The following is a 27,619-nucleotide window of genomic DNA, read 5'->3' as shown; positions in this document are numbered from 1 at the left end:
GTTCTCAGTTAGTTGCATATTTTTTTACATATAAAGGAAGGCTCAAACTTTCAAACGCTTTTTGTAAAGTTCAAATCGGTTCACTAATCGGAAAACGGTTTTTTATTTGTCTTTTTTATGGATGTACCATGAAGCGCATTACGTAAAACTTTTCATATAAAAAGTTCTTGACAAGACGAAGGTATTTGTTTAAAAACGAGCCCTCTATCACTTATTGTTACACGGCAAATGTATGCCAACTTTGACCTTCAATATCTCGGCAACCAGTAAGCCGAATGTATCTTTTTTTTAAAGAAGCGTCTTTTAATGTTCTTTAAGTGTATAAATTTTGAAATTGATATGTTTAAAGCTCGTAAAGTTATTCAATTTGTTTATAAGCCTAATATATATAAAAAATGTTTAAAACTTTAAAAAATTTTCTTGGCTCTCCTAGTGAACCGATTTGAATTTTACAAAAAGCGTTTGAAAGTTTGAGCCTTCCTTTATATGTAAAAAAATATGCAACTATCTGAGGGCCTTATTTGGGGCCTACTATAAATTTGAAAATTTGCGATTTTTTTCCAGTAGGCTGGGTTGCAAAATTATTATGCAAAACCTATTTGACCGATCTTAACAAAATTTAGCACACGTTTTAAACATATTAAAAGGGTTTTCTAGGCGGAATGTGAAGCTTGTAAGTCAAGTTTAGAAAGTCGAAAACATTTAAAGCAAAACAATAGACATTAAATTTTCAATTTCTAGCTAATGAAATATTGTGTATAATTGAATAACTTATAATTTTTTCTCTAGGATAAATATTTTCCGAATTATAAACGAAAATAGGAAAAAAAAATGTGAAATTTTCAATTGTTTTCAGATTTTGTTATATAAAAAATTTAGCACAGGGTTTTCGACAGGCGCATATCGTGATTATCGATATTGGGCACATCCTTAAGGGATTCCAGCAAAAAAATAGCTTCCTATGAAAAATGTCCAATCCAAAACAGATCCCGCCTAGACTATTAATAAATAACGCAAAATAACGCAAAGTATTAATAAATTTCAAATATAATCTTAATATGTGTGAACTCTTCATGTTCTTGGTCATAATAATATTTAAAGGACGACTTAACACTCTTTGTCCGAGCAGTAGCATATGGAGATTAACTACACAAAAATTTAGCTTAAATTATTTACTAAAAATCTACAAAAAAAAATAAAAAAAAAGAGATCAATGAACTTTTATTTATAGGGATTCTTCTATATTTATACGTTTAAACATTAGAGGAACTCCAACTTTTGACTGCAACACTAAACTTTTAGGTTCAAATTCTATGTGTTCAGGCGTTCTGTCGCAGGGGGTAATCTCAAAATTTATAACAGTAAGTAGAACTGCTATTTTGGTCGTTAGTTTTCCAAGTCTGCCACCTAAAAACATAAATTATATATATATATATATATATATATATATATATATATATATATTTATATATATATATATATATACATATATATAATATTGATTAATAAAGGTAAAATATAATGACATATCTCGCAAAAAGGAAAAAAAAAACAAAACACAAAATGACTATATTGATCGGTTTATAGTTGCCAATCATCGATATATCTATTTTGTTTTTTGTTTTTTTATAATATATATATATATATATATATATATATATATATATATATATATATATATATATATATATATATATATATATGTATATATATATATATATATATATATATATACAATTAAACTTAAAGCTAAGATTATTACTATTACAAGAATTACTATTAAACTCAACAGGCTTCCTCGATTATTACTGCGCCGACCTTTCGACATCCTCTCTGATATCTTCTTCAGGGCGTCCAAGGTCTCAGTCACCGAGATCCCAGGCACTACTACACTGATCAGTAATCAATCCATTACTGCTACTAGGAACAGCGGATGGATCCTTTATACCGTCGATAGTGACGTAGTTTGGATGGAGGTTGGCGTAAGTATTGGCGCGAATCCTACGAAAGATTATTCGTAGCGTCATTGTGGGTTGTGAAACAACCGGGTTGTGATCGGAGGATATATGCGTACCTGGATAAATTTTGTGTTGTGACAGAAATGAAGCAGTCAGACTTTTTGCTATTCATAAAAAAAGTAAACGAAGATGGGGGAAAAGTTACATGGAGGAACATAAAGTGGCTCCGTTGCTTCAAAGAGACAGAAAAAGTCCTCTACAAGGAGACACTGGATCCTAATTCGTCGTTCAAGACAATAAATTATCGCCGTAGAGGCCGTTTCTGCAGCCATCTGAACCCTGAACTGTCCTACGGTGGTCCTCTCGCAATCTCAGCGAATAAGAAGAAGCACCTCATTGACATGCTGTCGCTTATACCCGATATCTTCCACGACTACTATAGGTCTATTCCATCGGATGAAAACGTTGAAGACGTCTTTCTGGATGGAGAAGAAAGTGATGAATGACTCCTTTCTGCAGCGCACAATAATTTAATTTCAATATTCACCTTCTTTTCCATTCTTGATTACAATAGAAACCATTAATAGTAAATAAGCCGTTTTATTAATATCAGCCTTTCAGCATTAAGGTAGTATAAACTATTGTATATGTTATACATAATTGCATTTACATTTGAGTAAAAGTATATATCTGAGTACCCTGATGAAGAAAACTACTAATAACTTCAAATTAGAATAAGTTATGAATTGTTTATATGCAGCAAAAGTTAGTTTATTAGATTCTCTTTCATTATAATATGCCAAACAATGGCTAAAATAACACATTTGATTTTAGAAAAACGTTGAACTTTCAATTTCGTCTTTTGAACAATTTTATTTTGCATAGATATGCCCTTTTACCCGAGAGATGCGGATTTTTTCAAACTTCAATACTTCAAAACTTTAATCTTCTTTATTGTCCTTTACCATTTTTTACTGCCGGACCCCTCCATTGTATTTTATTTTTCGCAGATATTAAACAATGGGTCATACCGCCATGGATGCCATCGTCGCCAGGATTGACGATTTAATTTTTATTTATTGTATTATTACCTAAGATCTAATTTTATTTTGTTATTTATTTATTTGGAATATATTTTTATTTAATTTAAACCTGTGTTTTACTGAGTCTTCTGTCTAAAATAGTTACCCGTCACAGTATGTATTAATATTCGTTTTTTGAACATAAAAATGCAGACAAGTAAAAAACAAATCTTTAAAAGCTTAAAACCTAATAACATTACCTAAACACTTCCTGGGGCCTTCTCCAAACGGCATATAGAAAATTCCATTCGTATGGTCTATTTTATGACGAAACCTTTCGGGATCAAATATATTTGGATTTGGAAAATACTTTTCATCCATATGGAATGCATACGAAGAGATCAGGACTGCTTTTCCTTTTTCAATAATCACCTCAGAGTTTGGTACATGATAATCTTCATTGCATTTTCTTTCATAAAAGGGTAACACGGGGTACATTCTTAAACTCTCTAAAATAAAGAATTGTCTGTACTTATATGTATTTAAAAATACTGCGTTTGTTAGAATCAAAATGAAAACAAAAATCGTAAATGCAAAATCGACTTACGCAAAAATGACAAGTAAATTTATAAATTTATTAATTTTGCAATTTAAAGTATTGTGAAATTTTAATTTTTTACCAACGCAAAGTAGTATAAATATTTATAAATTTATTGTTATTGAATATGTAGGAAATTAATTGTTTGATCAATTAATATAGAAGTTACGAATATAACTTATAAATTACAAATAAAGATTATATACATTTTCGGTACAATCTTCATTGCGAAGTAATTTTTGTGTGACCTATGCAGATATTAAAAAAATGTATATTTCAAACAAAAATAAAAACAAAAAAGATATTTGGTATAAAATATATTAGAAAGCTTTTGTAGTTTGGTGTACCAAAATGGTTGGTACTTATTTCTATTTAAATTTTTTCGTTTAAAATGAAATCTTTTGCGATTTATTTACTTTTGTACTGGTCATAAATTGATACGTTACATACTAGAAAATCTATATGCATATATGTTATTGTATATGCATTTATACATTGACATATGCTTATACATTCATATATAAATATATATATATATATATATATATATATATATATATATATATATATATATATATATATAACCAAAAACGGATGGTATAACCAAAAATGTAGAGAAATAACAGGAAAAAAAGGGCAAGCCAGAGTTAAATGGCTACGAACACAGATAAAAAGAAAGACAGAGAAGAATATTAAACATTAAGAAAGAATGCCAAGAAAGTGATAAGGCAAAATAAAAGAAGATGGATAGCGAGTTAAAAAGTTTCTTAAAAGGTAAATATATATATATATATATATATATATATATATATATATATATATATATATATATATATATTGTATATGTTGTATTAATATTTTCTTACCATCAACGCACATATCTAAATATGGTATATCCATGATGGCATCATAAGTAAGACTTCCATGTTTTTTTAATGAACATCTTATTTCGTTCCTTAGTTTTTCTTGGATGCAAATATTTTTGGCTAAATTATATAATAAAAATGCTATAGTGGTAGACGTTGATTCGTAACCAGCTAGGAAAAATTGAAATACGATTCCAGAAATTACAATATCTAAAACAGGTATTTTAAATTATTTATATATATATATATATATATATATATATATATATATATATATATATATATATATTATATCAATGGTATTCCGGGTTTGACTCCGCGTTAAATGTTGTTGGTTTTGATAAAAACCATTTTGACGACGTTTCGGCAAGATCTCACTTGCCATTTTCAAGTCTCTCTGGATGGTCTGCTTCTTGTCGATGTTCGAGTGGAAGTGCACCAACAACATTTAACGCGGAGTCAAACCCGGAATACCATTGATATAACATCAATGATATAACGCTCCCGCGGAAATATCAAAACTAACATATATATATATATATATATATATATATATATATATATATATATATATATATATATATATATATATATATACAGTGAAAAGGAGATAATGCTGGGAGATACCCTTTTATCCCTGGGGAAGCAAAATAAAACTCGAGTGCTTCGTTAGATGTGCTTTTTAATTAATTAATTAATAGTCTAAGCTTTCGTTAATGATTATTGACATCATTAGAGTAAACTACAAACAAACGAGAAAACAAACAATGAACAGGTGGAAACTAAGCATAAAAATAATAAAACACTTATCCAAATTATAGCAAAAAACTCTTGATTTATGATTTATATTACACCTTTCAATTTTGTTATCTCAGGTTTTACTCGTACTTCAATATCTATACTTTACAGCTGATTAGTTAGGTCCAAAGAATAACGGAATAAAACAACATAATATGATATGAAAATAATGTAATAAAATAAACTGATTAAAATACCTCCAAAATTATTAGCATACAATGTTTATCAAACAAAATTCGTTCTACGTACGTGAACCTTCGATAATGCATGGATAATATAATACAATTACAATCTAAAATCCAGCTTATTATTCTACATAAACAAATCGAGTAATATTCAGTGTCCTTCCTATTGCAATTTTGGTATATCGATTGTACCAAGAAAAATTTGTATGAATTATCCAATTCTCTCCACAGCTTCGTGTCCCCTCTCAGAACAAATTTGATCTCCTTCGACTATTGACAACTTATTCACACGTTACTAATATGATATAATATTATTTGACCCCAAATTTCTCAAATTGAATATATTATGAATGTTTCTCCCGTTGAAACGCTTCCTCTGCCTTGAGTTGTCCAATTCCTCGTTCTATGCAAAATTAACTATCAGTTCTCAGCAGCCTCCTATGTAATTGGCAATATTAAACAAGATATTGCAATTTAGTGTCTTCAATGCTCTCTTTCGAATGCACGTACCTTTTCATTGATGCCAGCCTCTTATCCTCTCGCCAAACTTAATCTCTCGTTCCGAAATAAACAGCGATAAGTAGAATATAAGTAGGAAAAGTTTACTTACAAATTTGTACCAGATCAACTACCGTCGGACACACTTACTTCACCAACTCACAACTTATTCTTTATCACTTACTACCCCTGGAGACTACCTCGAAAACCAACCATTCACTTTAAGAAACTGGAACTAACTACCTCTCTCATCTCATCTATCTATCCATCCAGCCTCTCATTATACACACCCATCTCACCACTGTCCAAATTCTCGGCCAATCAGAAATTTGCATACCACTCCCCACATAAAATCAGAAATACCTACAAACTTTCCTAATTCATATTATTTCTACAAGGCCACTTAATTTCTACTGAGTATTTACAGATTCCGAAAAACCATTTACTTATTAACTATTTTTATTTTCCTGTTTATGGCGCAAACCCGGATTACGGAACACTTTATGGCTTATGGGATTATGGGAAAAAACCATCGGTAACTTCTATTCATTGTACCCGTACTATCCACTTGTTATATTTATACAAAAGATTATTTATGACTAAGATTACCTTTGGTTAATTCCAGGCAGTTCGGAGTATTTTTACTTTCTATAATCTCTGAAATATTGATTTCATCGTACATTTAATATTTTTACTCTTTAATTTTGAATACCACAACAATATATATATATATATATATATATATATATATATATATATATATATATATATATATATATATATATAGAGATAGATAATGTATGGAAGTAAATTATCTCTGAAAAGACGAAAAGACGATATTCATGAAACTTTGCATGCAGTTACAATGACACATAACGCATCTGATGTCATATTTTTTATTCATACTCTTCTTGTGGTTTCATCAACTTTCTTCTTCTTTTGGTGCTTATCAGTTACGGATGTTGGACACTAACATAATAGCTATTCTGACTTTGTTGACTGCTGCCCTGAAAAGTCAGGTAGTGGTTAAGTTAAACTATTTTCGCAGGTTTTGCAGCCAGGATATTCTTTTTCGTCCTGGACCTCTTTTCCCATGCACTTTACCTTGAAGTATGGTCCGAAGTAGGTCATATCGTTGTTCATTGCGCATTATATGGCCCAGGTATTCTAGTTTGCGACGTTTTATGGTTACGACTAGTTCGCGTTCTTTACCCATTCTATGTAGTATTTCTTCGTTGGTAACTATGTCTATCCAGGAAATCCTCAACATGCATCTATAGCATCACATCTCAAATGCTTCAAGTCTCTTTAGTGCTGCTTCAGTTAAGGTCCATGACTCTACGCCATATAAAAGAACGGGGAATACGTAGCATTTTAGTAAACGAACTTTTATTTCATGTTTTATATCGTGGCTGTTAAAGTTTTTTTTTTTTTAGTTGGTGTTTTGTGTTGTAGGTTGTTGGTTAACTAGTAATTGGCCAGGTGGTATCCTATTTTTGCTTATAACGATGTATTTGGTATTTTTGATGTTAAAATCAAGCCCAAACGTGCTACTTACTTCTGCCACCCTGGAGACAAGTGTCTGCAGACCTTCAAGACTGTCTGCAAAAATAACAGTATCATCAGCGTATCCTATGTTGTTCAATCATTCTCCATTTATAAGTATTCCCTCGTCTATGTCCGTCTATCAACTTACAAAATTTAAATGGGACACACTGTATATTTTCTAAATATTTTAAAACAACTTTGATAAAAAAAAATTGTTAAAACGCAAAAAAATCACTTTACAGTTAAAGTATGGGCAAATTTATTTACTAAGACTAATGCTAATGGGAATACACGGGTCCTGGGTAGGGTCACCAAGCCACCGAGAATTTTTCACCTGGGTTTCATTTCTTTAATTATTCTGTTTGAGAAATTATAAAAAAAGTTAATCGTAACACCGTATCTCTTCAAAAAATTTGGAAAAAATCATTTTTTAATATTATGGTCAATTTTCTGGTATATATAAGAGGTTGTTAGGATTATTGAAATGAATTATAAACAAGAAGTTTTTTTTTAAATCTGAAAAAATATACAGGTTGTCCCATTTAATAAAAAAAAGTATTTTCTGAGAAACCGGAACTAGAATAGTAACAAAAAATTTGACATCACATGTACTATGTATCATTTTACTTTCATGAAAAGTCTAATGAATACGGTCTTTCTCGTTTCAAAGATATTTACTTCGTTCCGTATCTTATTCCAACCGGTATATATGAAATCAGACGATTGCATTTCCTTTCAATTCGAGCTCTACGATTCTTCTACACGTGTTTCGACGTTTCACGTCTTATCAGGAAGACTTGTGTTAGCCCAAATTCAAATGATATTTAGTTTATTTATATGGCTGTTATAATATCAAAAATGCATTATAAGGTTTCCTACAAAAAATACCAAAGGTGATATGGTGAGAATTTTCATTCCGCTTATTCGTTTATGAGGTAAATTCGAGATAATTCCATATTATGTTGTTTGTTAATGTACAATGTACGTGTATCTGTTTGTCTACGGTATTTTTACTTATTGGGCATCCGGTATATTTGATATTGCCCATTAATTTTAAGTCTTAAATTTTTTACTTTATTTTAGTTATTTATTAGTATGTTTTTATAATGCGAGCAGAAGGTCAGTTACTTTTTAAATCATTTAGACACCTCTATTAAAATTTTACATGTGTACGACATCATAAGCAATAATCCTTGGCATAAATCTAATACTTAAATTTTCCAATTATTAAAAGAATTTAAAAATATATTATATTTTACCTACAAAGGTCAGATCTATAAATGTAAATGAAGTCTAATCGGACTAATCGCTATAGTTTTTGCAAATTAAGAACATGTCGAGAGAAAGAATTATTAATGCGAAACGAATTTTTCGAAAAAACTTTGAATTATATTATTTTTACAGATTGAATAAGTTAAACCAGCTTTCTATAAAAATTTAAAGCAAGGAGATTATAAGAAATAAATCACAGCCATCGACCATAACTTATAGAATTGATGTTCAAAATTTAAAGGGACGATGCGATGTACTTAAGCCAAAAATATATGAATAAATTAGATCAAACATAAAACAATACAATACAATGCAATACAAAACGTGGACCCTCTCAATCACTGATGAAAATCAACTGAGAATATTTGAGCGCAAAATACTAATGAGGATATTTGGACTAACCCAATGAAGCTATGGTTCGTAGAGAATTAAAATGAACCACGAGCTGGATGAACTAATGCAGAGCGCAGATATTGTTAGATTTGTAAAGTCACAAAGACTAAACTGGCTTGGTCACCTAAAAAGAATGCCAGATAATCGAGCTATAAAGGGAGTCCAGAGATGGAAGCCCCAAGGAAACAGAGCAGGAGGAAGGCTCCGTAAAAGATGTGTCTCCTTCTTATGGCGCTACAACCTTTTGTGAGTCTTGGCACAGGCCAAGACTCACAAAGGGTTGTAGCGCCATTAGAAGCAAAAGAAAATGTCTAATACATATTTTTACTTCCAAAATCATTTCTATCGTCCAATCAAAGGTGCCCAAATGAAATCCCTCTCTCCCGTAATAGCTGATATCTACATGGAACATTTCAAAACAGTAGCCCTGTCCTCATCAAATCTCAAACCTACCTGCTAGTTACGATACGTTGATGGCACCTTTGTCATTTGGCCCCTTGGTAAAGACACATTAGATCTCTTTCTCTCCCACCTGAGTGGAATATATCCCAGCATTCAATTTACGATGGAAGTTGAGTCTAACGCGTCATTGCCATTCCTTGATATTCTCATTCAAAAAAACACTCCTCACAGTTTTTCCTATTCCGTGTACCGGAAATACACTCATACAAACCGTTATGTCAACCATTATAGTTTAAATTTGTATAAAAAAACACGAATAAGCAAATTCCCTAATACCGAGAATGACAGCATTATATCTACTAAGGTCTATTCGCTCAAATCGGGCATATTTTGACAGATTCATAGCTGGAAATCTACAACACAAAAGTTCCTAGCTCACAGTATTAACAGCTTAAATAAACTTTTATTACATACTTCTTTCATTAAAAAAAAAGAATTGGTATAAATAGTGGAAGTGTATACTAAACCCATAAAATTTTGGGTAGTATATATTTAAAAAATATATTTCAGTTGTTATAATTTAACATATAACTATTTATTATATGGTGCAGATAAATAAAGTTCTATTTTATTTACTATTTAGTTTGTTTACTATTAATATTGGCTATGAGTACGTGTGCTTGGTTGTATAGTAATTTCCAGCCACTTTTAGTCTGTCAAAAAGTAACTAACTTCGCTAAAAAATTATTACTAAATTCTCTAGACAGTTCGGACTGAGAATAGCGAACTGACTTTAGCATAAACTGCCAAAATATGTAAATCTGTATGTTACCTGAATCTCTATCATCAAATTGATTATTTTCCTTCATGTCTTTCAGAGCATCAATTACATCATTACGTCTCTCGGTGTCTTTTCTAATCTTCATAGTATTTAATACTATATTACAAAGATAGTTACTTGCATCAGTTGGTAAAAACTCCAACTTAAGTTTATTCACCCATTGCGGTTTTAAAACATATATTGTTTGACAAAAACTATTGCGAAATGATAGATCAAAACACTTATTTCCATATTTTTGAAAAGTAGATATATCTTTCTCATAGTTGTGTGAGTCAATACCTAAAAAAATTAATAAAAATCAATTGGTCCCCGTTATGCAACAAGGAACCAACTAACATTTTTTCGAAAATGAAGTTCTTGGTTCGAATAGACTGTAAATAATATTATTCATGTTCTGCAATAACGAGCCAAATGTTCTGGCACGTCAGCACCGTCTAGTGGATGATAGAACCATATTGCAGAATAATAAATTCGGTGGTACAGGTTTTCAATTTCGAACCAAGTAACTTTGGTTCCTTGTTGCAGGTATCTGTAACATCCGATAGTTGGTTCCATGTTGTAGATTTATTTCATTAGGTTTCTGATTAACATTGGCACTCAATAATATTGTGAAAATGTTACCTTACCAAAATAAATTTCTATCGCGAAGAGTCCAAAAAAATTATGAGAAATATAACGTTGATGTCATCATTTTTTTAATTCCACTTTGATTTTTTTTTGTAATATGTAAGTTGGTTTCTTATTGCAAAATTATTTTTTAGTTCCAGCCAATTAACAGCGAGGAAAAGCAGGGACCAAGTAATAGCAGTAGTTCATGTGCAGAATTAGAAATCAGTAATTTTAATGAACATGATATATCGATTACTAACGATGTGGGTAATGAAGAAGATTCTGATGATTCTGTTAAGGATAAAAATTTCGAACCTACCTACAGTCTACTTTAAATGCAGAAATATCTTTCTCGGGTCGTCCAAGAAAAGGAAGAAAGAGAAAATTTGCACAACAAGACAGAAAATAAAGAAAAATTAAAACAAACAGCAATACGGATTATTACTCTAGTAAAAACTAGTAAAATCAAGAGATTTTATCAGATACATGTGTTCATGTGCCGCTAAATGCCATGAAAAATTTTCTGTTCAAATCCTTCAACAGTTTTTCGAACACTATTGGCACTTATCTGATTATAATCTACAAACTACATTTATATCAACATCCGTTAAAGAACATCCTGCACAGAGAAAAAATTTGCAGGCCACAAATCCTGCAGCACGACAATTCTCAAGAAAATACTTTATAAATAAAGTAGTAGTTTGTAGAAATATGTACCAATACATTGCAAGTCAACTAAACGCATAAATACTGCTCTTCAAAAAGTAAGAACTTTGACTACATTTGATAAGCGAGGAGTCCGCGGTGGGCACAACAAAATGTCAGCAGATGAAAGAAATATTATAGTTAACCATATAAACCAGTTTCCACGGTATGTATCTCATTACTGCAGAGCACGTAAAATGGACCAAGAATTTTTGCAAGAAGGAACTACTTTATCAATAATGTACAATCCTTACAAACCAAACAGTGAAAATCCTGCCAGTTTCTCAACTCAAAAGTTTTTTTGAATGATTTTAACTTGCGACTAAAAAAGCCAAAAAAAGACACCTGCAATAAATGTGATACTTTAAAATTAAGATACAGAGTATTAAAGATGATGAAAAAGAGGATATTGTTAGAGAGCAGGAACTGCATTTGGAACCAGCTGAATTAGGAAGAGAACAAATGAACTTTGACTTAACCAAAGCCATAGAAGATGAACAAATAGAAACTCTGACCTTTGATTTAGAAAAAACGCTGCCTTTACCTCGCATATCATCAAATATTACATTTTAAAAACGACAGTTATGCCTATATAATTACGGAATTTATGCAGGTAAGCCAAATAAATCCACTTTCCATTTATGGCTCGAGGGACAGGCAGGCCGTGAAGCTCAAGAAGTGGGGTCTTGTCTAAGAAAATATATTTTCAGTAATGTTAGCGATAAAGTTGAGCACATTATTCTGTGGAGAGACTCTTGCCGGGGATTAAAACAGGATCATTAAAATAATACTTCTGTTAAAATGTCTTCTAGAGGAATCACAGCATTTAAATACTATCAGGTTGAGATTTTTAGTTCCAGGTCATACGTTTCTTCCAAATGATAGTTATTCTGGAGATGTGGAATGTGTACTTAAAAGGCAACAATATATTTTCACCTGGGGAATATAGCAATATAATGAAAACTTGGAAACAATTACGACCCATTAATGTAAATATTATAACAAGTTTTTTGAGTACCGCAAAATTAGAAAAACAAATCACCAACAGAAAAAAAGTAAAACCAACGAGACAATGAGTTGGTTACAAACCAAAGAAATTAAATTGTGTAAAGATTAGCCTTATAGCTGCCGCTTGCAATTGCAGAAGATTCACCGAAATGAGTATATTGTAATAAGAGATTACAGTGATGGTTTCTTAAGAGTATGTCTACTGCCAGGTAGTCGATGTCTGGGATTTGGTATTGTGGAGCGATTATCTAATGTTGGTTGATGTCTTTGTGAATAATGATGCCATTTTCGTGTAAAACTTGGCTTTTAGATCTTTGATAGGTGTTTAATTAGTTATCGTTTCCTACTAATACCCCCGCAGTTGACAGTCCCAAGTATAGAATCCATGACAGTTTTGTTTAGAATTATGGGTTTAAGGTCAATTCGATCTTATTGTTCCTATATGCTTATGAGATATTGTGGAAGCATGCTAGTGATGTCAGTTTGGAAGCATATTTGCAGATTAGGTCTCTGCGATGAGGGAACTAAACAGGGAACAAAATCTCAATGGAACTAAAATTAAGACTGGTCAAGTGTTATGTCTTCCCGGTCTTGTTCTATTGAGCAGAGGCATGGACCACAACGGAAGCCACCCTGAAGATACTAGAATCCTTTGAGCTGTGGATATATCGCCGTATTCTTCGGATATCCTGGACAGACCACATCACTAACGTGGAAGTAATGCAGAGAATAGGCAAAAGCAAAGAAATAATCTTCACCGTAAAGAAACGGAAGCTTGAGTACTTCGGACATGTCATGAGGCATACTAAGTACCGGCTGCTACAGTTAATAGTCCAAGGAAGAATCGACAGTAGGAGTGGACCGGGAAGAAGACGACACTCATGGATGCATAACCTGCGACAATGGTTCGGACTAACATCGACCGAACTGTTCAGAGGTGCCGTAAACAAAGTCAAAATAGCCTTGTTAATAGCCAACGTCCGAAACGGATAGGGCAAAGGAAGAAGAAGATGAGGGAGTATATTTGCAAGGAGTACAGTTGTGAACTGTATCATTGTTTTTAGGTAGTTCGAAAGTGCCTTTGGTGGTATGTTTTTATCATGGTAGATAGGTTTCACCTGCTGGTGATTATAAAGAGATATCTGTCTTCTGGGGAATCTTGATGACCATGACGGATGCTCACCTTGACAGTGAGGACCTTTTGGATTTTTTCTGCTTGAAAAGTTTGTGGATTTATGCTCTGTACTTCCACAGTTGGGACATATTGTTTGCCTGGTCCGACATTCTGAGATGTCGTGACCACTTTTGCAGCGTCTGCTACAACCCTTGGTGACTGGTTTCGAATTTGCGGAATGAGGAGATTCACAACGCTTGATTTGTTCATAAACTTCAATTGATCAAGGCATAAGGCGTGTATTGCTCTTTAAATGGTGGCGTGTATATTTTGGTCTTTTAGTCTGTCTGTGAGTTCTTCCACTGCTATGTTTACCTCGATGTTCGTGAGTACAAGGTGAGAGGAGGGAGCTTTAGACGTAGTTGGTAATTTGCTAGATTTTTTGAAATTCTTTAGGATTATTTTTATGAATTGGTCCCCTGATATTTGCCTTAGCTTGTTGGTCATGTATTCGATCCCAATGGTCTAACTGGTCTTCAAGATTGCCAGTTCGCTATTTGAATTACAGTGAAGTCGAGTGTGCAGCCTTTTAGAAGTTCTTGCTTGTTTACGAATTTAAACAAGTTTATTTAGTTTATTTGGCTATTAAGATTATTCTGGATGTTTTCAGGGGATCAGCATTTTGATTTGATGATGAAGTTGCCTTATTTCTGTTTTGGTCAGAAATAGCATCTATTGGAATTTTGTTAGAAGTTGACCTCTTTACGTTTTGGTCGGAAATAGTAACTGTAAAGTTTTGGTTGGCTGTTTATTATTTTTGCCGATTGTTTTTAGCTGTGTATTAGTTTGAGCAGGTTTCTGAGCATTTTTCTTTGTGGCAGGTCTATTGTCAGGTAGTTTATTTTAAATATTAACTCTTTGTTTTTACTTTTTACACTATACTTTAATGTGTTTTATTTTGTTTATCTAGTGGTAAGCTTTTGTAGGTTTCTATATGGTTAGGATTTTGTTTTTCGACATCGTTTGTTATTCTGGATCGGTGTTTTATGCTTCTGATGATTTGGATCTGTTACACGCTGTCTGATCTAGTAGTTTTCTAGCCGCAACGATTTTAGTTGAGTTTGCTGAGCAGTGACATAAACTTTTCGTTGCTTTAACTAGGGGAAAATTGCACTTGTGTATTATTCGTAATAGACTTTATGTAATATAATTTATTAAGTTTAGGTAATAAAGGAGCTTTTAAAATCATACAACTATACAGGGTGTTTTATTAAGAATAAATATTATGGACTATGCTATACTTATGTGAACCATCCTGTACATTTAAATTTATGTTTAGGAAGGGTACATTTGAATGTAAAGTTAAAAAGTCGCACTGTTACATTACATTTTTTTATTATTAAGGAGGCTAAAAATAAATTAGAATCGATTCCTTTTCCCTTGTATCCTTGAGTCACACAGATCCGCCGATCAGCCGTTAAATTTCAGTACCGATTTGGCCCAACCTACAAATTTTTGAGGCTATGAGTAATACAAATATTTGAGAAAACAGTAAGCTATAGATAAGTACGTCCGTTGCTTCACCACCTTATCTGTTGCATCATCATATCGCTGTTGCGGACCAAACCTCAAGAAGAAATAATTCCAGATCATGGCCCACACAACTATGTACCTATTTTTAAGGAATTATTGCTATTTTTTATACAAAAAATAATAGAATAGTAAAAACAGATATATTTAGTGTAGTATTTAATAATTTAATAAAACTGAATATCATTTTTAGATAAATTCTTTTACTTACCGAATGCACATTGTGAAATTACATCTGTACTGAATCTAGAAGCAGCCTCTTTGGCATCTAGAATTCCTTCGTATCTTTTTAAATAATCCATAAAATTAAGTCCACAAGTTTTAATAATCGGAAACATTTCTTTTAACTTTGTCGGTGAAAAAATTGGCGTTAAGTTAGATCTGTCCCGTTTCCAAGTAGGATTTTTCTTAAACATAAAAAATTCATTTATTCAAAAAAAAAATCTGTAATAATTTCCATCTATCAAAATTATCGGTGCATTTATAAGGTAATATTTTTTATAAAATAGGATAGAATGTTTATATGGTAAGCTTATATGCAAGGTCCAATACAACAGAAAATGTGTATTTTTCCGATTATAAATTAAATTTTATCTGACTATAATGAAATTTGGTGAAATTAAAACAAATAAAAATTTACATTTGGAATCAGGGACTTTGATATTTGACCAATAACATTTTCATTTAAATTTCTTTAATTTCATAAAGTCTTTCCTTTTATTCTCTGTGTCGGCAACGGAGTACACTAGTTCGCTCCCGAGGTCACAAAACCCTTTTAATTATACAAGTTCGCTTCCATGCTTAAGTAGATTACAGTAAGTAAGTAACCTGTAAGTAACTGTACTAGAACCCCAAAAAGGAAGGCCATATCGAAGATGAGACTCAAACAAAGAAAAATATGTTATTTTGGAAGATGCTAAATTGATGTCCTTCGAAACAAATCTTATTGCATAGCAAGCTGAGGCTAATTTCTTACCTAAAAACTCGATATGAAGGGATCATTTAAGGTAGCTGTCCATAAAAACACTAAGAAATTTTACAGAATCAACGATACTGATCTGGTTGTTATTAAGAAGCAGGGGTTAAAGAGCTTCTTTATAGGATAATGCTACTGTCTTGTCCACGTTAAAAGAGAGTAAACTTAAGACCAGGTTCTTATGTTAAGTAGATCAGAAGTTATAATTGCGTAAAGGGTTGCAATATTAGAGTTCCTCCCGGTAATACTGGTATCATCAGCAGAAGAAAAAGTTTTCCATCGATTTTTAAGTTAGTAATGTCATTTATAAAGATAAGGAAAAAAGAGGACCCAGTACTGAACCTTTTGGTACTCCACATACATTGCTTTTATGACTAGAGTCAGTATCATTTGCTCTAACTAGTTGTTTGCTATTCCTAACGTAATGTTGGAACCAATTCAAAGAAATACCTCGAATTCCGTAGAAATTTGGTTTTTTATCAAAATATCTTGATTTACACAATCAAAAGCTTTGACATAGTCACAAGTAGTGGCAGTATAAAGATTATTGTTTAGTGCTTGATAGACCTCACGTAGTACAGAAAACATAACATCGCTGGGACATTTATTAGATAAAAAGCCCAACTGACTTTGTCATAAAATGTTGTTTTTAACGAGAGAGGACAAAAGTCGGACTTTTATAAGTCTCTCAACCATTTTGCAAAATATGGAAAAGCACTTGGCCCCGATGAAGTAGGTGCTGAAATACTAAAGTTTTTGGGAGAAAATGAAATTAAAGCTCTGTGTAATTTCTTTAACAGAATTTATGACACTGGGATATTACCAACTGATTGGTTATTAAAGTCGACATTTGTCACAATACCTAAGACACATCGTCCAAAGACATGCGGTGATTATCGGACAATAAGTATGATGAGTCACGTTTTGAAGATCTTCTTGCGAGTAATACACAGCAGAATTTACACGCTGTTAGAGGACAGAATTAACAATACTCAATTTTGGTTAAGGAGTGGCTTGGGTACAAGAGAAGCCTTGTTTAGTATACAGGTGCTAGTACAGAGATGCAGATATGTAAATCAAAATGTGTACATTTGTGCAATCGATTTTGAAAGGGCTTTTGACAAAGTCCGACATAACAAAATGCTAGAATAATTGGAAACAGCTGGATTGGACGATAAAGATCTACGAATAATTACAAATCTATACTGGCATCAAGTGGCAAGAATAAAGGTTGATCAAGAACTGTCGGATGAAATAAATATAAAAAGAGGAGTGAGACAAGGCTGTAATTGTCGCCTTTACTTTTTAACTTATATTCGGAGGAAATATTTAAGGAAGCCTTAATGGAGACAACCGAAGGTATTATTGTGAATGGAGTAACCGTCAACAATATAAGATATGCCGACGATACCTTAGTGCTTGCTAATTGCGGAGAAGACCTTCAAAATCTAATGAACAAAATAAAACATAAAACAGACTTGTGATCAGTATGGATTAAAACTCAACGTTAAGAAAACTAAATATATGATAGTTATAATACACGAGTAAAACTCGTGTATCTCGTCAGTAATATCAATGAGAGCTGGGATCCAACCGCAGAAATTAAAAGCCGAATAGAACAAGCCCGAGCTGCCTTTGTAAAAATGAGAAACGTACTTTGCATTCACGATCTTAGCATTGACCTTAGAGTTCGAATGACATCTTGCTACATCTTTCCTGTCCTGCTGTATGGAGTGGAAGAGTGGACTTTAACTGAGGCTATCCTTAGACGCTTGACAGCCTTTTAATGTGCGTATACAGACGACTACTGAAAATAAGCTGGGTCAATATAATAAAGAAACGCAAGCTGGAATACTTCGGTCACTTCGGTTTTGTGCATACCTACCCTTTTTTCTTAATTTTTTCACAGAAGACCTTAGCTATACAATTTAACGTATTGATAATAGAACCAAAATTTTACATGGGATATTTATTATGGCTAACTGATATTTTCTTTCTTACAGCCCTGAAGAAGTGAATAAACATTTACGAAAATGTTATTCTATAAAATTGATACACATTGGGATTTTTATTGGCTCATACTCAGCTCAATATTATCATATATAGGGAAAGTGTAATATTAAGAGGGTGTTTCGCTGAAAATAAGCTAGTTGTAGCCTAGCTTTTGCTAGGCTACAAGTTTTAACATGTTTTTATAAGCTAACCACAAGTTTTTACATGTTAAGTCCTGATTATTTTCAGAGATAAGTATGTAAAATCTACGTAACATACCCTGTAGCCCTGTACGATTTAATGTCGCATAAGCTTGATATGTTTTCTGTCATTTGCAAAATATCTTATTGGTATAATACCGATTTTTAAATGTTTTTATATTATCATAACATTGAGAGGCGATTATGACTTTTAAATTTTATAATAGCAATTTAAATATAATAATAATAAATAATAATATTATATTGTCTATCTATTGGAAGTTAGTAGTTTTTTAGGTTATTATTCTAATAGCAAGCATATCAGGATATTTTACTCAAGAAATCGACTATTTACTAACCATTGCAAATCATATATATATCATTGTAAATTTACAAATTGTTTTACTTACTTGGTTGAACATAAAGTTCTGTATTAATAAATTATGATCTGGTGATGCGACATTTCTATCTCTAAAATGATTAAAGTCCTTGACCAAAATATGTTTAGCCAAAACTGCGTCTTTCACTACAAAAAACGGTTCATCAAATACATATAATCCAAAATATGGTTTGTCTATTTTGTCGTAGTATTGCTTAATACATTCCACTATATTTTGTCTGCAGAGAAACACGTCTAGAAAATGGCCTATGATCGGTGTTACTTCCGGAGAAAAAACACCTCGCTTTTGCCAATACTTTTGTTTTTGACTGAGGTAAATCTTTATTTGATATACACCTAGTACTAACAAACCTATGATAACCAAAAGGAAAATACCCCACATCTAAAAGAAAAATACAAATTAATAATAGTCAGTAATAGTCAAGTAGTATACATATGTTTCCCAGAAATATTTCATTTCATTCAAACTCGCTATAATTTTGGCAGCATTGATATATTGTATATGTACTAGAATTAAATTAAAATAATAAATAATAATCATCATCATTTTGGCTTTACAACCCTGTGTGGGTCCTAGCCTCCCCAAGAATTTTTCTCCAGTCGTCCCTATCCATCGCCTTCCTCCGCCAAGCACGTATTTCCATATTTCTCATGTCTTCATCGATGTTATCTAGGAATCTTGTTCTGGGTCTTCCTCTTCTTCTTTGACCAATAGGTCTATCAAGGAGCGTTTTTCTAGCTGGGTCGGTTTGCTCCATCCGCATTACATGGCCTACCCACCTCAAACGTCCTATCTTTATGTGTTTTACGATATCTGGTTCCTGGTATATCCTATAGAGTTCGAAGTTGTATCGTCTTCTCCAGACACCATTTTCATTTACCGCTCCATAGATGCGCCTTAGTATTTTTCTTTCGAAACATCCTAACATGTTTTCATTGCTTTTTGTTAAAGTCCAGGTTTCTGAACCATATGTTAGGACTGGGCGTATTATTGTTTTACTTTTGAATTTCTTGATATAACTGTAGATTTAAAAAGGAGATTAAGCCCAAAATAGCATCTATTACAGAGTCGTAGGCTGCCTTGTAGTCTATAAATATGTGGTGCGTGTCTACACCGTATTCCAGTTTTTTCTCTAGAATTTGTCTTAGGGTTGAAATCTGATGAATTGTTGATTTACCACCTCTGAAACCAGCCTGGTATTGTCCTATTATTCGCTCTGCATATGGTGCCATACGATGGCATAGTATATTGGAGAATATTTTATACGCTGCATTTAGGAGCGTAATTCCTCGATGGTTAGAGAATTCAAAGATATTTCCCTTTTTGTGTATGGTGCAAAGTATTCCAATATTCCAATCATTGGGAAGGGACTTCTGTATCCATATTTATTTTATAAGCTGCTGTAGCGCTATTATGATATCGTGGCCACCTTCTTTATATAATTCCGCTGGGAGATTATCTACTCCGGGGGATTTGTTTCTGACTAGTTTGTTTACAGCGTCTTTAACTTCCAGGATCGTTGGTGGTTCCTCCGCCCTCTCGTCTGCTCTGCTTACCTCGCAGCTTTCGTCTTCCGGGTTTTCTTCTTCCTCTATATTAAGTATCTGGTTAAAATATTCCGTCCATCGGTTTAGTACGTCTGTTCTTGTTGTTAAGAGATCGCCATTTAAACTTCTACATTGATTTGTGTTTGCCTTAAATTCTTTTCTGGTGATGTTAACTTTCTTATAGAATGTTCTGAATTCTTTCTCTCTGTTGAGGTTTTCTATATATTGAAGTTCCTTTTTTAAGTGGTTTCGTTTATTCATTCTGTGTATTTTCTTTTCTTCTCTTCTCTTTGTCTGGTAATTCTCTATACTTGTTCTAGTTCGGCGGGTAAGCATTTTTGCATAGGCTTAATTTTTTTTCTGTGTTGCGTCTTTGCATTCATCGTCAAACCAGTGATTTTTTCGGGTACAAGTTTCTGTTCCTATTTCATCTTGTGCTGCTGACTCAATATCTTCCCTTATCCTGTTCCAGAATGAGTCTATATCTCTCTAGTCTTCTTCGCCTAGACTTTGATTCCTTAACCTATTGGTTTTTCCCAGTACTCTTTTGCAACAGTTGCATCTCTCAGCTTCTGTACATTCTATTTCTTTCTATTTATTTCTTAATATATAATAATATAAAATATTTCTTAATAAATAATAATTGTTGTAATAAAAATGTTTTATTATTATAGGAAATTGAATAGAAGTGGCAAAGGAACAGGAAGCGAAATAGATATAGATGAAGAAACGAAACGCAAGAGAAGAGATCAGAATGAATATTTCAGAAGAAGTAAAATAAAAAAGCGTACACCTTCTAAAAGTGACACGAAAAGAAAGGAAGAGAAAGAGGATGTCATGAATAAAATTATGCAACAACTAATGTGAAAAAATGAAGAAATGATAAATGAAATAAAGCAAATAAGAAAAGAACAAATGAAAAATAATATACAACTACAAGAGATAAAAGAGGATTACTGAAAATTTAAAAACGACGTGAAAAACTTACAAGAGAGAGTGGAACAACTGGAGAAAACAAGTAAAAAGAAAAGTTTGATTATATCTGATTTTTAAAAATAGATACAAATGATGATAAGAGACTAAAAGAAAGCATGGAAACATTTATATCACAAGAACTGCAGGCGCAAATAAAACTGGGGACCGCAACAACAATAGGAGAAACAGAAATACTAAATACAAAAAGTAAGTTGAACTACTATATGGATCGCATTTACATAAATAATAATCTGACATCAAAAGAAAAAGAAATACAGAAAGGAATAGTTTAAATAGCAAAGGAAGAAAAAATTAAAGGAAAACAGACAAACATAAGGTATAAGAATTAATTCGTGAATGGAAAACAATGGATATGGAATGAAGAAAAACAACAATTAGCGATGGAAAAAGAAAGCGGCAATAAAGGAAAAGATTCTTGGAGGAAAGATCCCAGAATACCTCTTCTTGGAGAAGGGACGATAAACCTGCTAAGGAACCGAAAAATGAACCTTGGAGAGCATCTCGTTTTCGAGTAAATGCCGAAGAACCTCTAAAAAGCGACACTACTACTTCTTCTTCTTGGAGAAATGACGATAAAAGAGACGATCGCTGCGGTGAAAAGCGAGTGTACTTCTGGTGGCGGAAATATTGTTTGATTCACTTTTAATTACTAAAGAACAAACAAAAACGATCCCAAGAATGTGCCCTCAAATTTAAATATCAATGCTTTTGGAATCAAAAAAGTGGACGTTTTCTGTATCTTTTCAATAGACCTCAGGCCGCAAACATCTAGAAACAACATAGATCTACTTTTATTCAATAGACACATTTCACATTTCAAACAACGAAACCTTCTAACATTACATTACAAACCTTACAGCAAATGACCAGACGTTATGGAAGCCGCATAAGAAGCTTAAGAAACCATACACAACTATCCCTCCCATCCGTAAACCAAAAAGCGAATGGGCCTGTTTCAACAAAGAAAGCAGAATAACACGTCTGCAAAAAAGCGGACGTGTTTGGTGAACATCTTACAAACTCTTCAAACTGCAAGTACAAACTTACAATCTCTGTTTGAAATACAAACATATTTAAAACAAAGCCAGCAGACCCAGCTAAACAAGTGGAAGAACTAATTAGCGCAGCATGTCAAATGTCCCTTTCGATTAGAAGTTTTACTCCTATAGTAGTTAAGAAAGAAATAAAGAAACTCAACTCATAACCATTAATTTGCTAACAGTTATATTTAACCTCACGCCAAGCTTATCAGACTTTCTAACAATATGGAAATTTGCTGAAATCATTACGATCCTCTAGGCAGAAAAAGAGCACAATTTAAAAACATCTTATCGACCCATCAGCCTAGTCGTAACCGTAAGCAGAGTTTTTAAAAGATTCCTGCCACAAAGGATATACGCAGATCATAAATTCCTAACATTACTATCCAAAAAAAAATTAGTTTGGTTTTCGAAAAAATCACTTCACTACCCAACAAGTCCATCGAATTATAAATGCAATATCAAAAAGTCTTGAAGAAAAGAATCTAAATATCTCCAAAGCGTTTGACAAAGTCTGGCACATAGATCTAATAGCACTGTCCAGTAACTATTTCCTCCTACTCAAATCCTACATATCAAATAGATATTTTTCTGTAAAATTCAATGACCAACAATACAACCTCTGTCCTATTCACTCCGGAGTACAGTGGGATAGTGTTTAGGGTCCGCTGTTTTTTTTTTCACTCTACGCAGCCGATATATCAGAGACTAATATTACTACAACCGCTTCCTTTAATGACGACGTAGCAATACAAGCTGTAAATAAAGATCTCATGCAAGCCTTACAAAACCTGCAACATCATTTGAACATACTCAGTAATTGGTATACAAAATGGAGAATAAAAGTAAACAACAAAAACAAAACAAAATCAACTTAAATAACATCTACCAACTGCCACAACATATGTCCACCTATAAGAACGGAAAATGTAAGAATACCAACAGCAACAGACGTTATATACCTTGGCCTTAATCTTGACCAACGTCTTATTTGGAAGAAACATACTGGTTCGACGGACTATATCTATGGGGATATGCAAAGCCACGTCGCCGAATATCATTCAAAGATTCCAGTCTAAAGTGCTAAGATCGATAGTAGATGCACCATGGTATCTAAGTAATCGAACACTTTGCTACAACTTAAAGATTCCTTTCATCAGAGAAGAAATCCATCCAGGCACGAAGTTACAAAATGAACTTACCATTCACCATGAAAATAAGCTAATAAAGGAATTATTCAAAATGGTCCAGCCACAGGAAGACTAGATCTAACCTGGCCCCAAAACCTTCAAAACTAAACCATAATAGAATAAGGTGAGACATCATTGGATGTCTCTCTTTCACGTCCAAAACAAGTAGATGTAGACTGTAAGTAAATATAATTATATTAAAAACTTTTTTTATTTTAATAAAGTTCCCAGGTATGTGTAAATAGGTTTTTTATTTATTTCTTCTTAAAAAAATACAGTAACTTAGTAAAAATTATACGTTCCCATAAAAAAATGATGGAGTTCCTAAAGGACCCTACGTAGTACATTACGTAACAAAATTAAACGTCGTTGTTTAAGTTAAAAGTACAGACATGTTTTTAAAATATGAAGTATATTTAGAATTGTAGAAAAATAATTGATATATACACTCTCTAGTTTGATTTAAAAGTCAGCTTTACAAAAAAATATATTAAAAATGATTAAAACGTCAATAAAGATACAAGTTTGCATATAAAATTAAAATATAGAAAAAGTAACACATGGTTTAAGAAGAGGGAAGAAAGTGAGAGGCTTTACAGATAAAGCAGAAACGAAATAGAAATTTGCAGGTTATCTAGTTCGATAAAAGATCCGAAAAAGTAGATAAAGATATTGACGACCTTGAGAATAAATGGACAGTGGGAGTGTGACGTCACAACTGTCAATTACTTTCCAAACAAAAGTTGAAATGCCCAATCTCAAGACTTTTTATTTTCTATAAAGTTATAATTTTGCTTCCTCTGCTGCTTTTTCTTTTAAGTATAGTGTTTTTACGATAATACCATCATAATTCAGTGCTCTATTTCTATGAAATATAGTTTAAAAGTTTAAATTAAAGACATTCTAACCTTACTTTATTAACACATGCATTTTATTGCTATTTTTATAAAACAACATGCTTTATTATTTACAAAACCTTGTAAAATTGTTGTAGTAACTATTAGATTACTTAGATATCGCAAAAAGCTAAAAGATTCTGTAAAAAAAATGAAAAAATAACGAAAAATACAAATTATCCACACTAAACAAGGTTTGTTTGGAAATTAAAACTGACAGATGTCAATAAAATCTACTTCATCACTTCCACGGTCCATTAAGAGAAATGCAGAGCGATGCAGAGCAATGCAGTGTCGATACTGAAAGAAATTAGGGCAAAGATGGCTGAAAACCACACTGTTATAGAGGATAATGAAAATGATACTATAAAATACTTTTTAAAAATGTGTTGATCAAGGTTAAATTAAAAAATAAAACGATAAAAAAATGCAAACAAATTTTTGAATTTTTTTTAAATTTGGTACTTATTTATCATTCGATATTAAAGAATCAAAATTAAAATAAATAATTAACATTTTTTGATTGTTTTGTTTTTTGTGGACAAAAAACTAAAGACAGTTCGGATTCAGCAATAAAAGTTATGTGGGAATGTATATTTTTTATTTAAAAAAATGCATTTAATAAACTATGTATACAGTTATATTTATTTTAAAAACAAATCTAGATTATAGGTAATATTTTACTTCTGGCACCTAATGTAAATTATTAGCTTCCAGATAAAACGAAAACTGAGAACGAAATTATTAAAGTTATTAAAAATTAATAAAATTTTAATATTAAAAAATATTAAAATTCTTTTTCACGACATACGAGAAGAACCAAGATTGGAAAATAACAACAAAGGACCAACAATTCTGAAATCTGAAATCATAAATGCAATTAATCATCTTAAAACAAATAAAAGCCCAGGTCCAGACGGAATATACCGAGAAACGTTAAAATTAATCAGCGAAGAAAATATCGAAATATTTGTCCTTTTATTCAATCGCATTTATGATACAGGTAAAATACCCCAAGATTGGCTGGAGTCAATATTCATCCCACTACCAAAAAAGCCAAACCCACAACACTGCAATGAGTTCCGTCTGATAAGTCTTATGAGTCATGCAGTAAAAGTCCTACTAAAAATCGTACATAATCGTATCTATAGAAAGTGCGAAACAATCATCGAAGACGATCAGTTTGGATTCAGAGCCGGCATGGGAACGAGAGAAGCCCTGTTCAGTTTACTAGTTCTCGCCCAAAAATGCTACGACCAACAGAAAGATATATTTATATGCTTTATAGACTTCGAAAAAGCATTTGATAGAGTAAGACACGACCTACTATTAGAACGTTTGCAAGAAGTCGGTTTAGATGGAAAAGACATCAAATTCTTAAAAAACTTGTACTGGAACCAAAACGCCAGAGTTAGGATCGAAGGTTCCACATCCGCAGAAGTAGAAATTAGGAGGGGAGTTAGATAAGAATGTGTTCTGTCGCCTCTGCTGTTTAATCTTTACTCCGAGTTTCTATTTAAAGAAGCATTGGAGGATTCCAAGGATGGAGTCAAGGTGAATGGCGTAAATATCAACAGTATCAGATACGCCGATGATACAGTGTTAATTGCGGATTCCGACGTAGGTCTACAACGACTCATCGACAAGACTAACTCGACCTGTGAGCAATTTGGTATGAAAATAAACATTAAAAAAACCAAAGTGATGTCAATCCGAAAAAACCAAAACGTACCTCAACCTTGCACAATAAATGGGCACATTTTAGAACAGGTCAATAGATTTAAGTACCTGGGATGTTGGATCGATAGCAGCCTAAATCCTGATCTAGGAATAAGATCGAGAATAGAACAGGCCAGAAAATCTTTGTGATTCTCGAATAAAACTCGAAATTCGACTACGTTTATTAAAATGCTACATCTGGTCGACTCTTCTATATGCAATTGAAACGTGGACCCTAAAAACATCAACCGTAAATAAATTGGAGGCCTTTGAAATGTGGATCTATCGGAGAATGCTCAAAATTTCATGGACATCGCATACCTCAAACGAAGAAGTGCTGCATAGAATAGGCAAGGAAACAGAACTTTTTAACACAGTAAAATTTAGAAAAACATCATACCTAGGCCACATACTGAGAAATAATAAGTACCAATATGCCCAACTTATAGTGAAAGGAAAAATTGAGGGAAAGAGAGGCCTAGGAAGGAAAAGACTATCGTGGCTCAGAAACATCCGACAATGGACAGGGCTAAATTTTGAACAGCTAATAAGAACAGATGAAGATAGAGAAGATTTTAAAATTGTAGTAGCCAACCTGCATTGAGGAGAGGGCACTTTAAGAAGAAGAAGAAGAGAACGAAATTAGCTAAAATATGTTGGGCGAGCTAACTACTTAATCCAATCTATACATTTTTTTAACTGTTAATATCGTGGCATATTTTAATTTATTATATTTTATAATATTAAAATATTTACCTTTTTTTTTAAGATAATTTCTTTTGATGATAATAAATAATAAAAATCTCTGCTTTGGTGAATTATAGATTTTTTTCCGGTTTAAGGATTTTTATTAATTTACAATAACTGCTTTAATAACTATCACAAATTTAACTATATAACTTTGTTTAGGCACTTGAAATATATATGTGTTCGCTATGTCTGGATACTTATTTGTAAACATAAATATTAAATACTGATTCTCTTAAAAATAATCGAATTTTTAAATGTAAACATTTTAACCTATACTTTAACCTTCATCTTTTTTTATTTGTCTGAGAGCCAATATCGACTCGACCACTATTTGGTCAGAATATTGATTAAACAATTAGTACCAAATCTTCAAAATAAAAAAAATTAAAATACGAAAAAAACAAACCAATCAGATTACAGACATAAAGTAAGTAAACATTATTTGGACAAATTAATAATCACAAGGGGTACCCACCGTTAAGATAGGCGAAATGCCCTCACTTCC

The 27,619-nt window shown here is 32.3% G+C and overlaps 1 protein-coding gene across 2 annotated transcripts; it reads right to left on the bottom strand.

Annotated features, from left to right (window-relative positions):
* Positions 1–674: 674 nt before the first annotated feature.
* Positions 675–27,358, bottom strand: LOC140447056 (cytochrome P450 6k1-like). Of its 2 annotated transcripts, XM_072539640.1 has the most exons (7): positions 27,121–27,353; positions 18,986–19,357; positions 15,619–15,814; positions 10,373–10,660; positions 4,445–4,654; positions 3,241–3,489; positions 675–1,407 (listed from the first exon to the last, which is right to left on the bottom strand). In XM_072539640.1, exons 2-7 carry the CDS (start codon positions 19,355–19,357, stop codon positions 1,226–1,228), a joined length of 1,497 nt encoding a protein of 498 aa, XP_072395741.1. In that variant the 5' UTR covers positions 27,121–27,353; the 3' UTR covers positions 675–1,225. The 2 variants fall into 2 exon arrangements, with proteins under 2 accessions (XP_072395741.1, XP_072395743.1); XM_072539642.1 differs by lacking the exon at positions 4,445–4,654 and having other exon boundaries at positions 27,121–27,358.
* Positions 27,359–27,619: the final 261 nt, after the last annotated feature.

This window comes from Diabrotica undecimpunctata, chromosome 7 (genome assembly GCF_040954645.1).
Source record: "Diabrotica undecimpunctata isolate CICGRU chromosome 7, icDiaUnde3, whole genome shotgun sequence".
In the NCBI taxonomy this organism is placed as follows: domain Eukaryota; kingdom Metazoa; phylum Arthropoda; class Insecta; order Coleoptera; family Chrysomelidae; genus Diabrotica; species Diabrotica undecimpunctata.
Note: the sequence above shows the minus strand (reverse complement) of the source record. Positions and strands in the feature narration are given on the sequence as shown.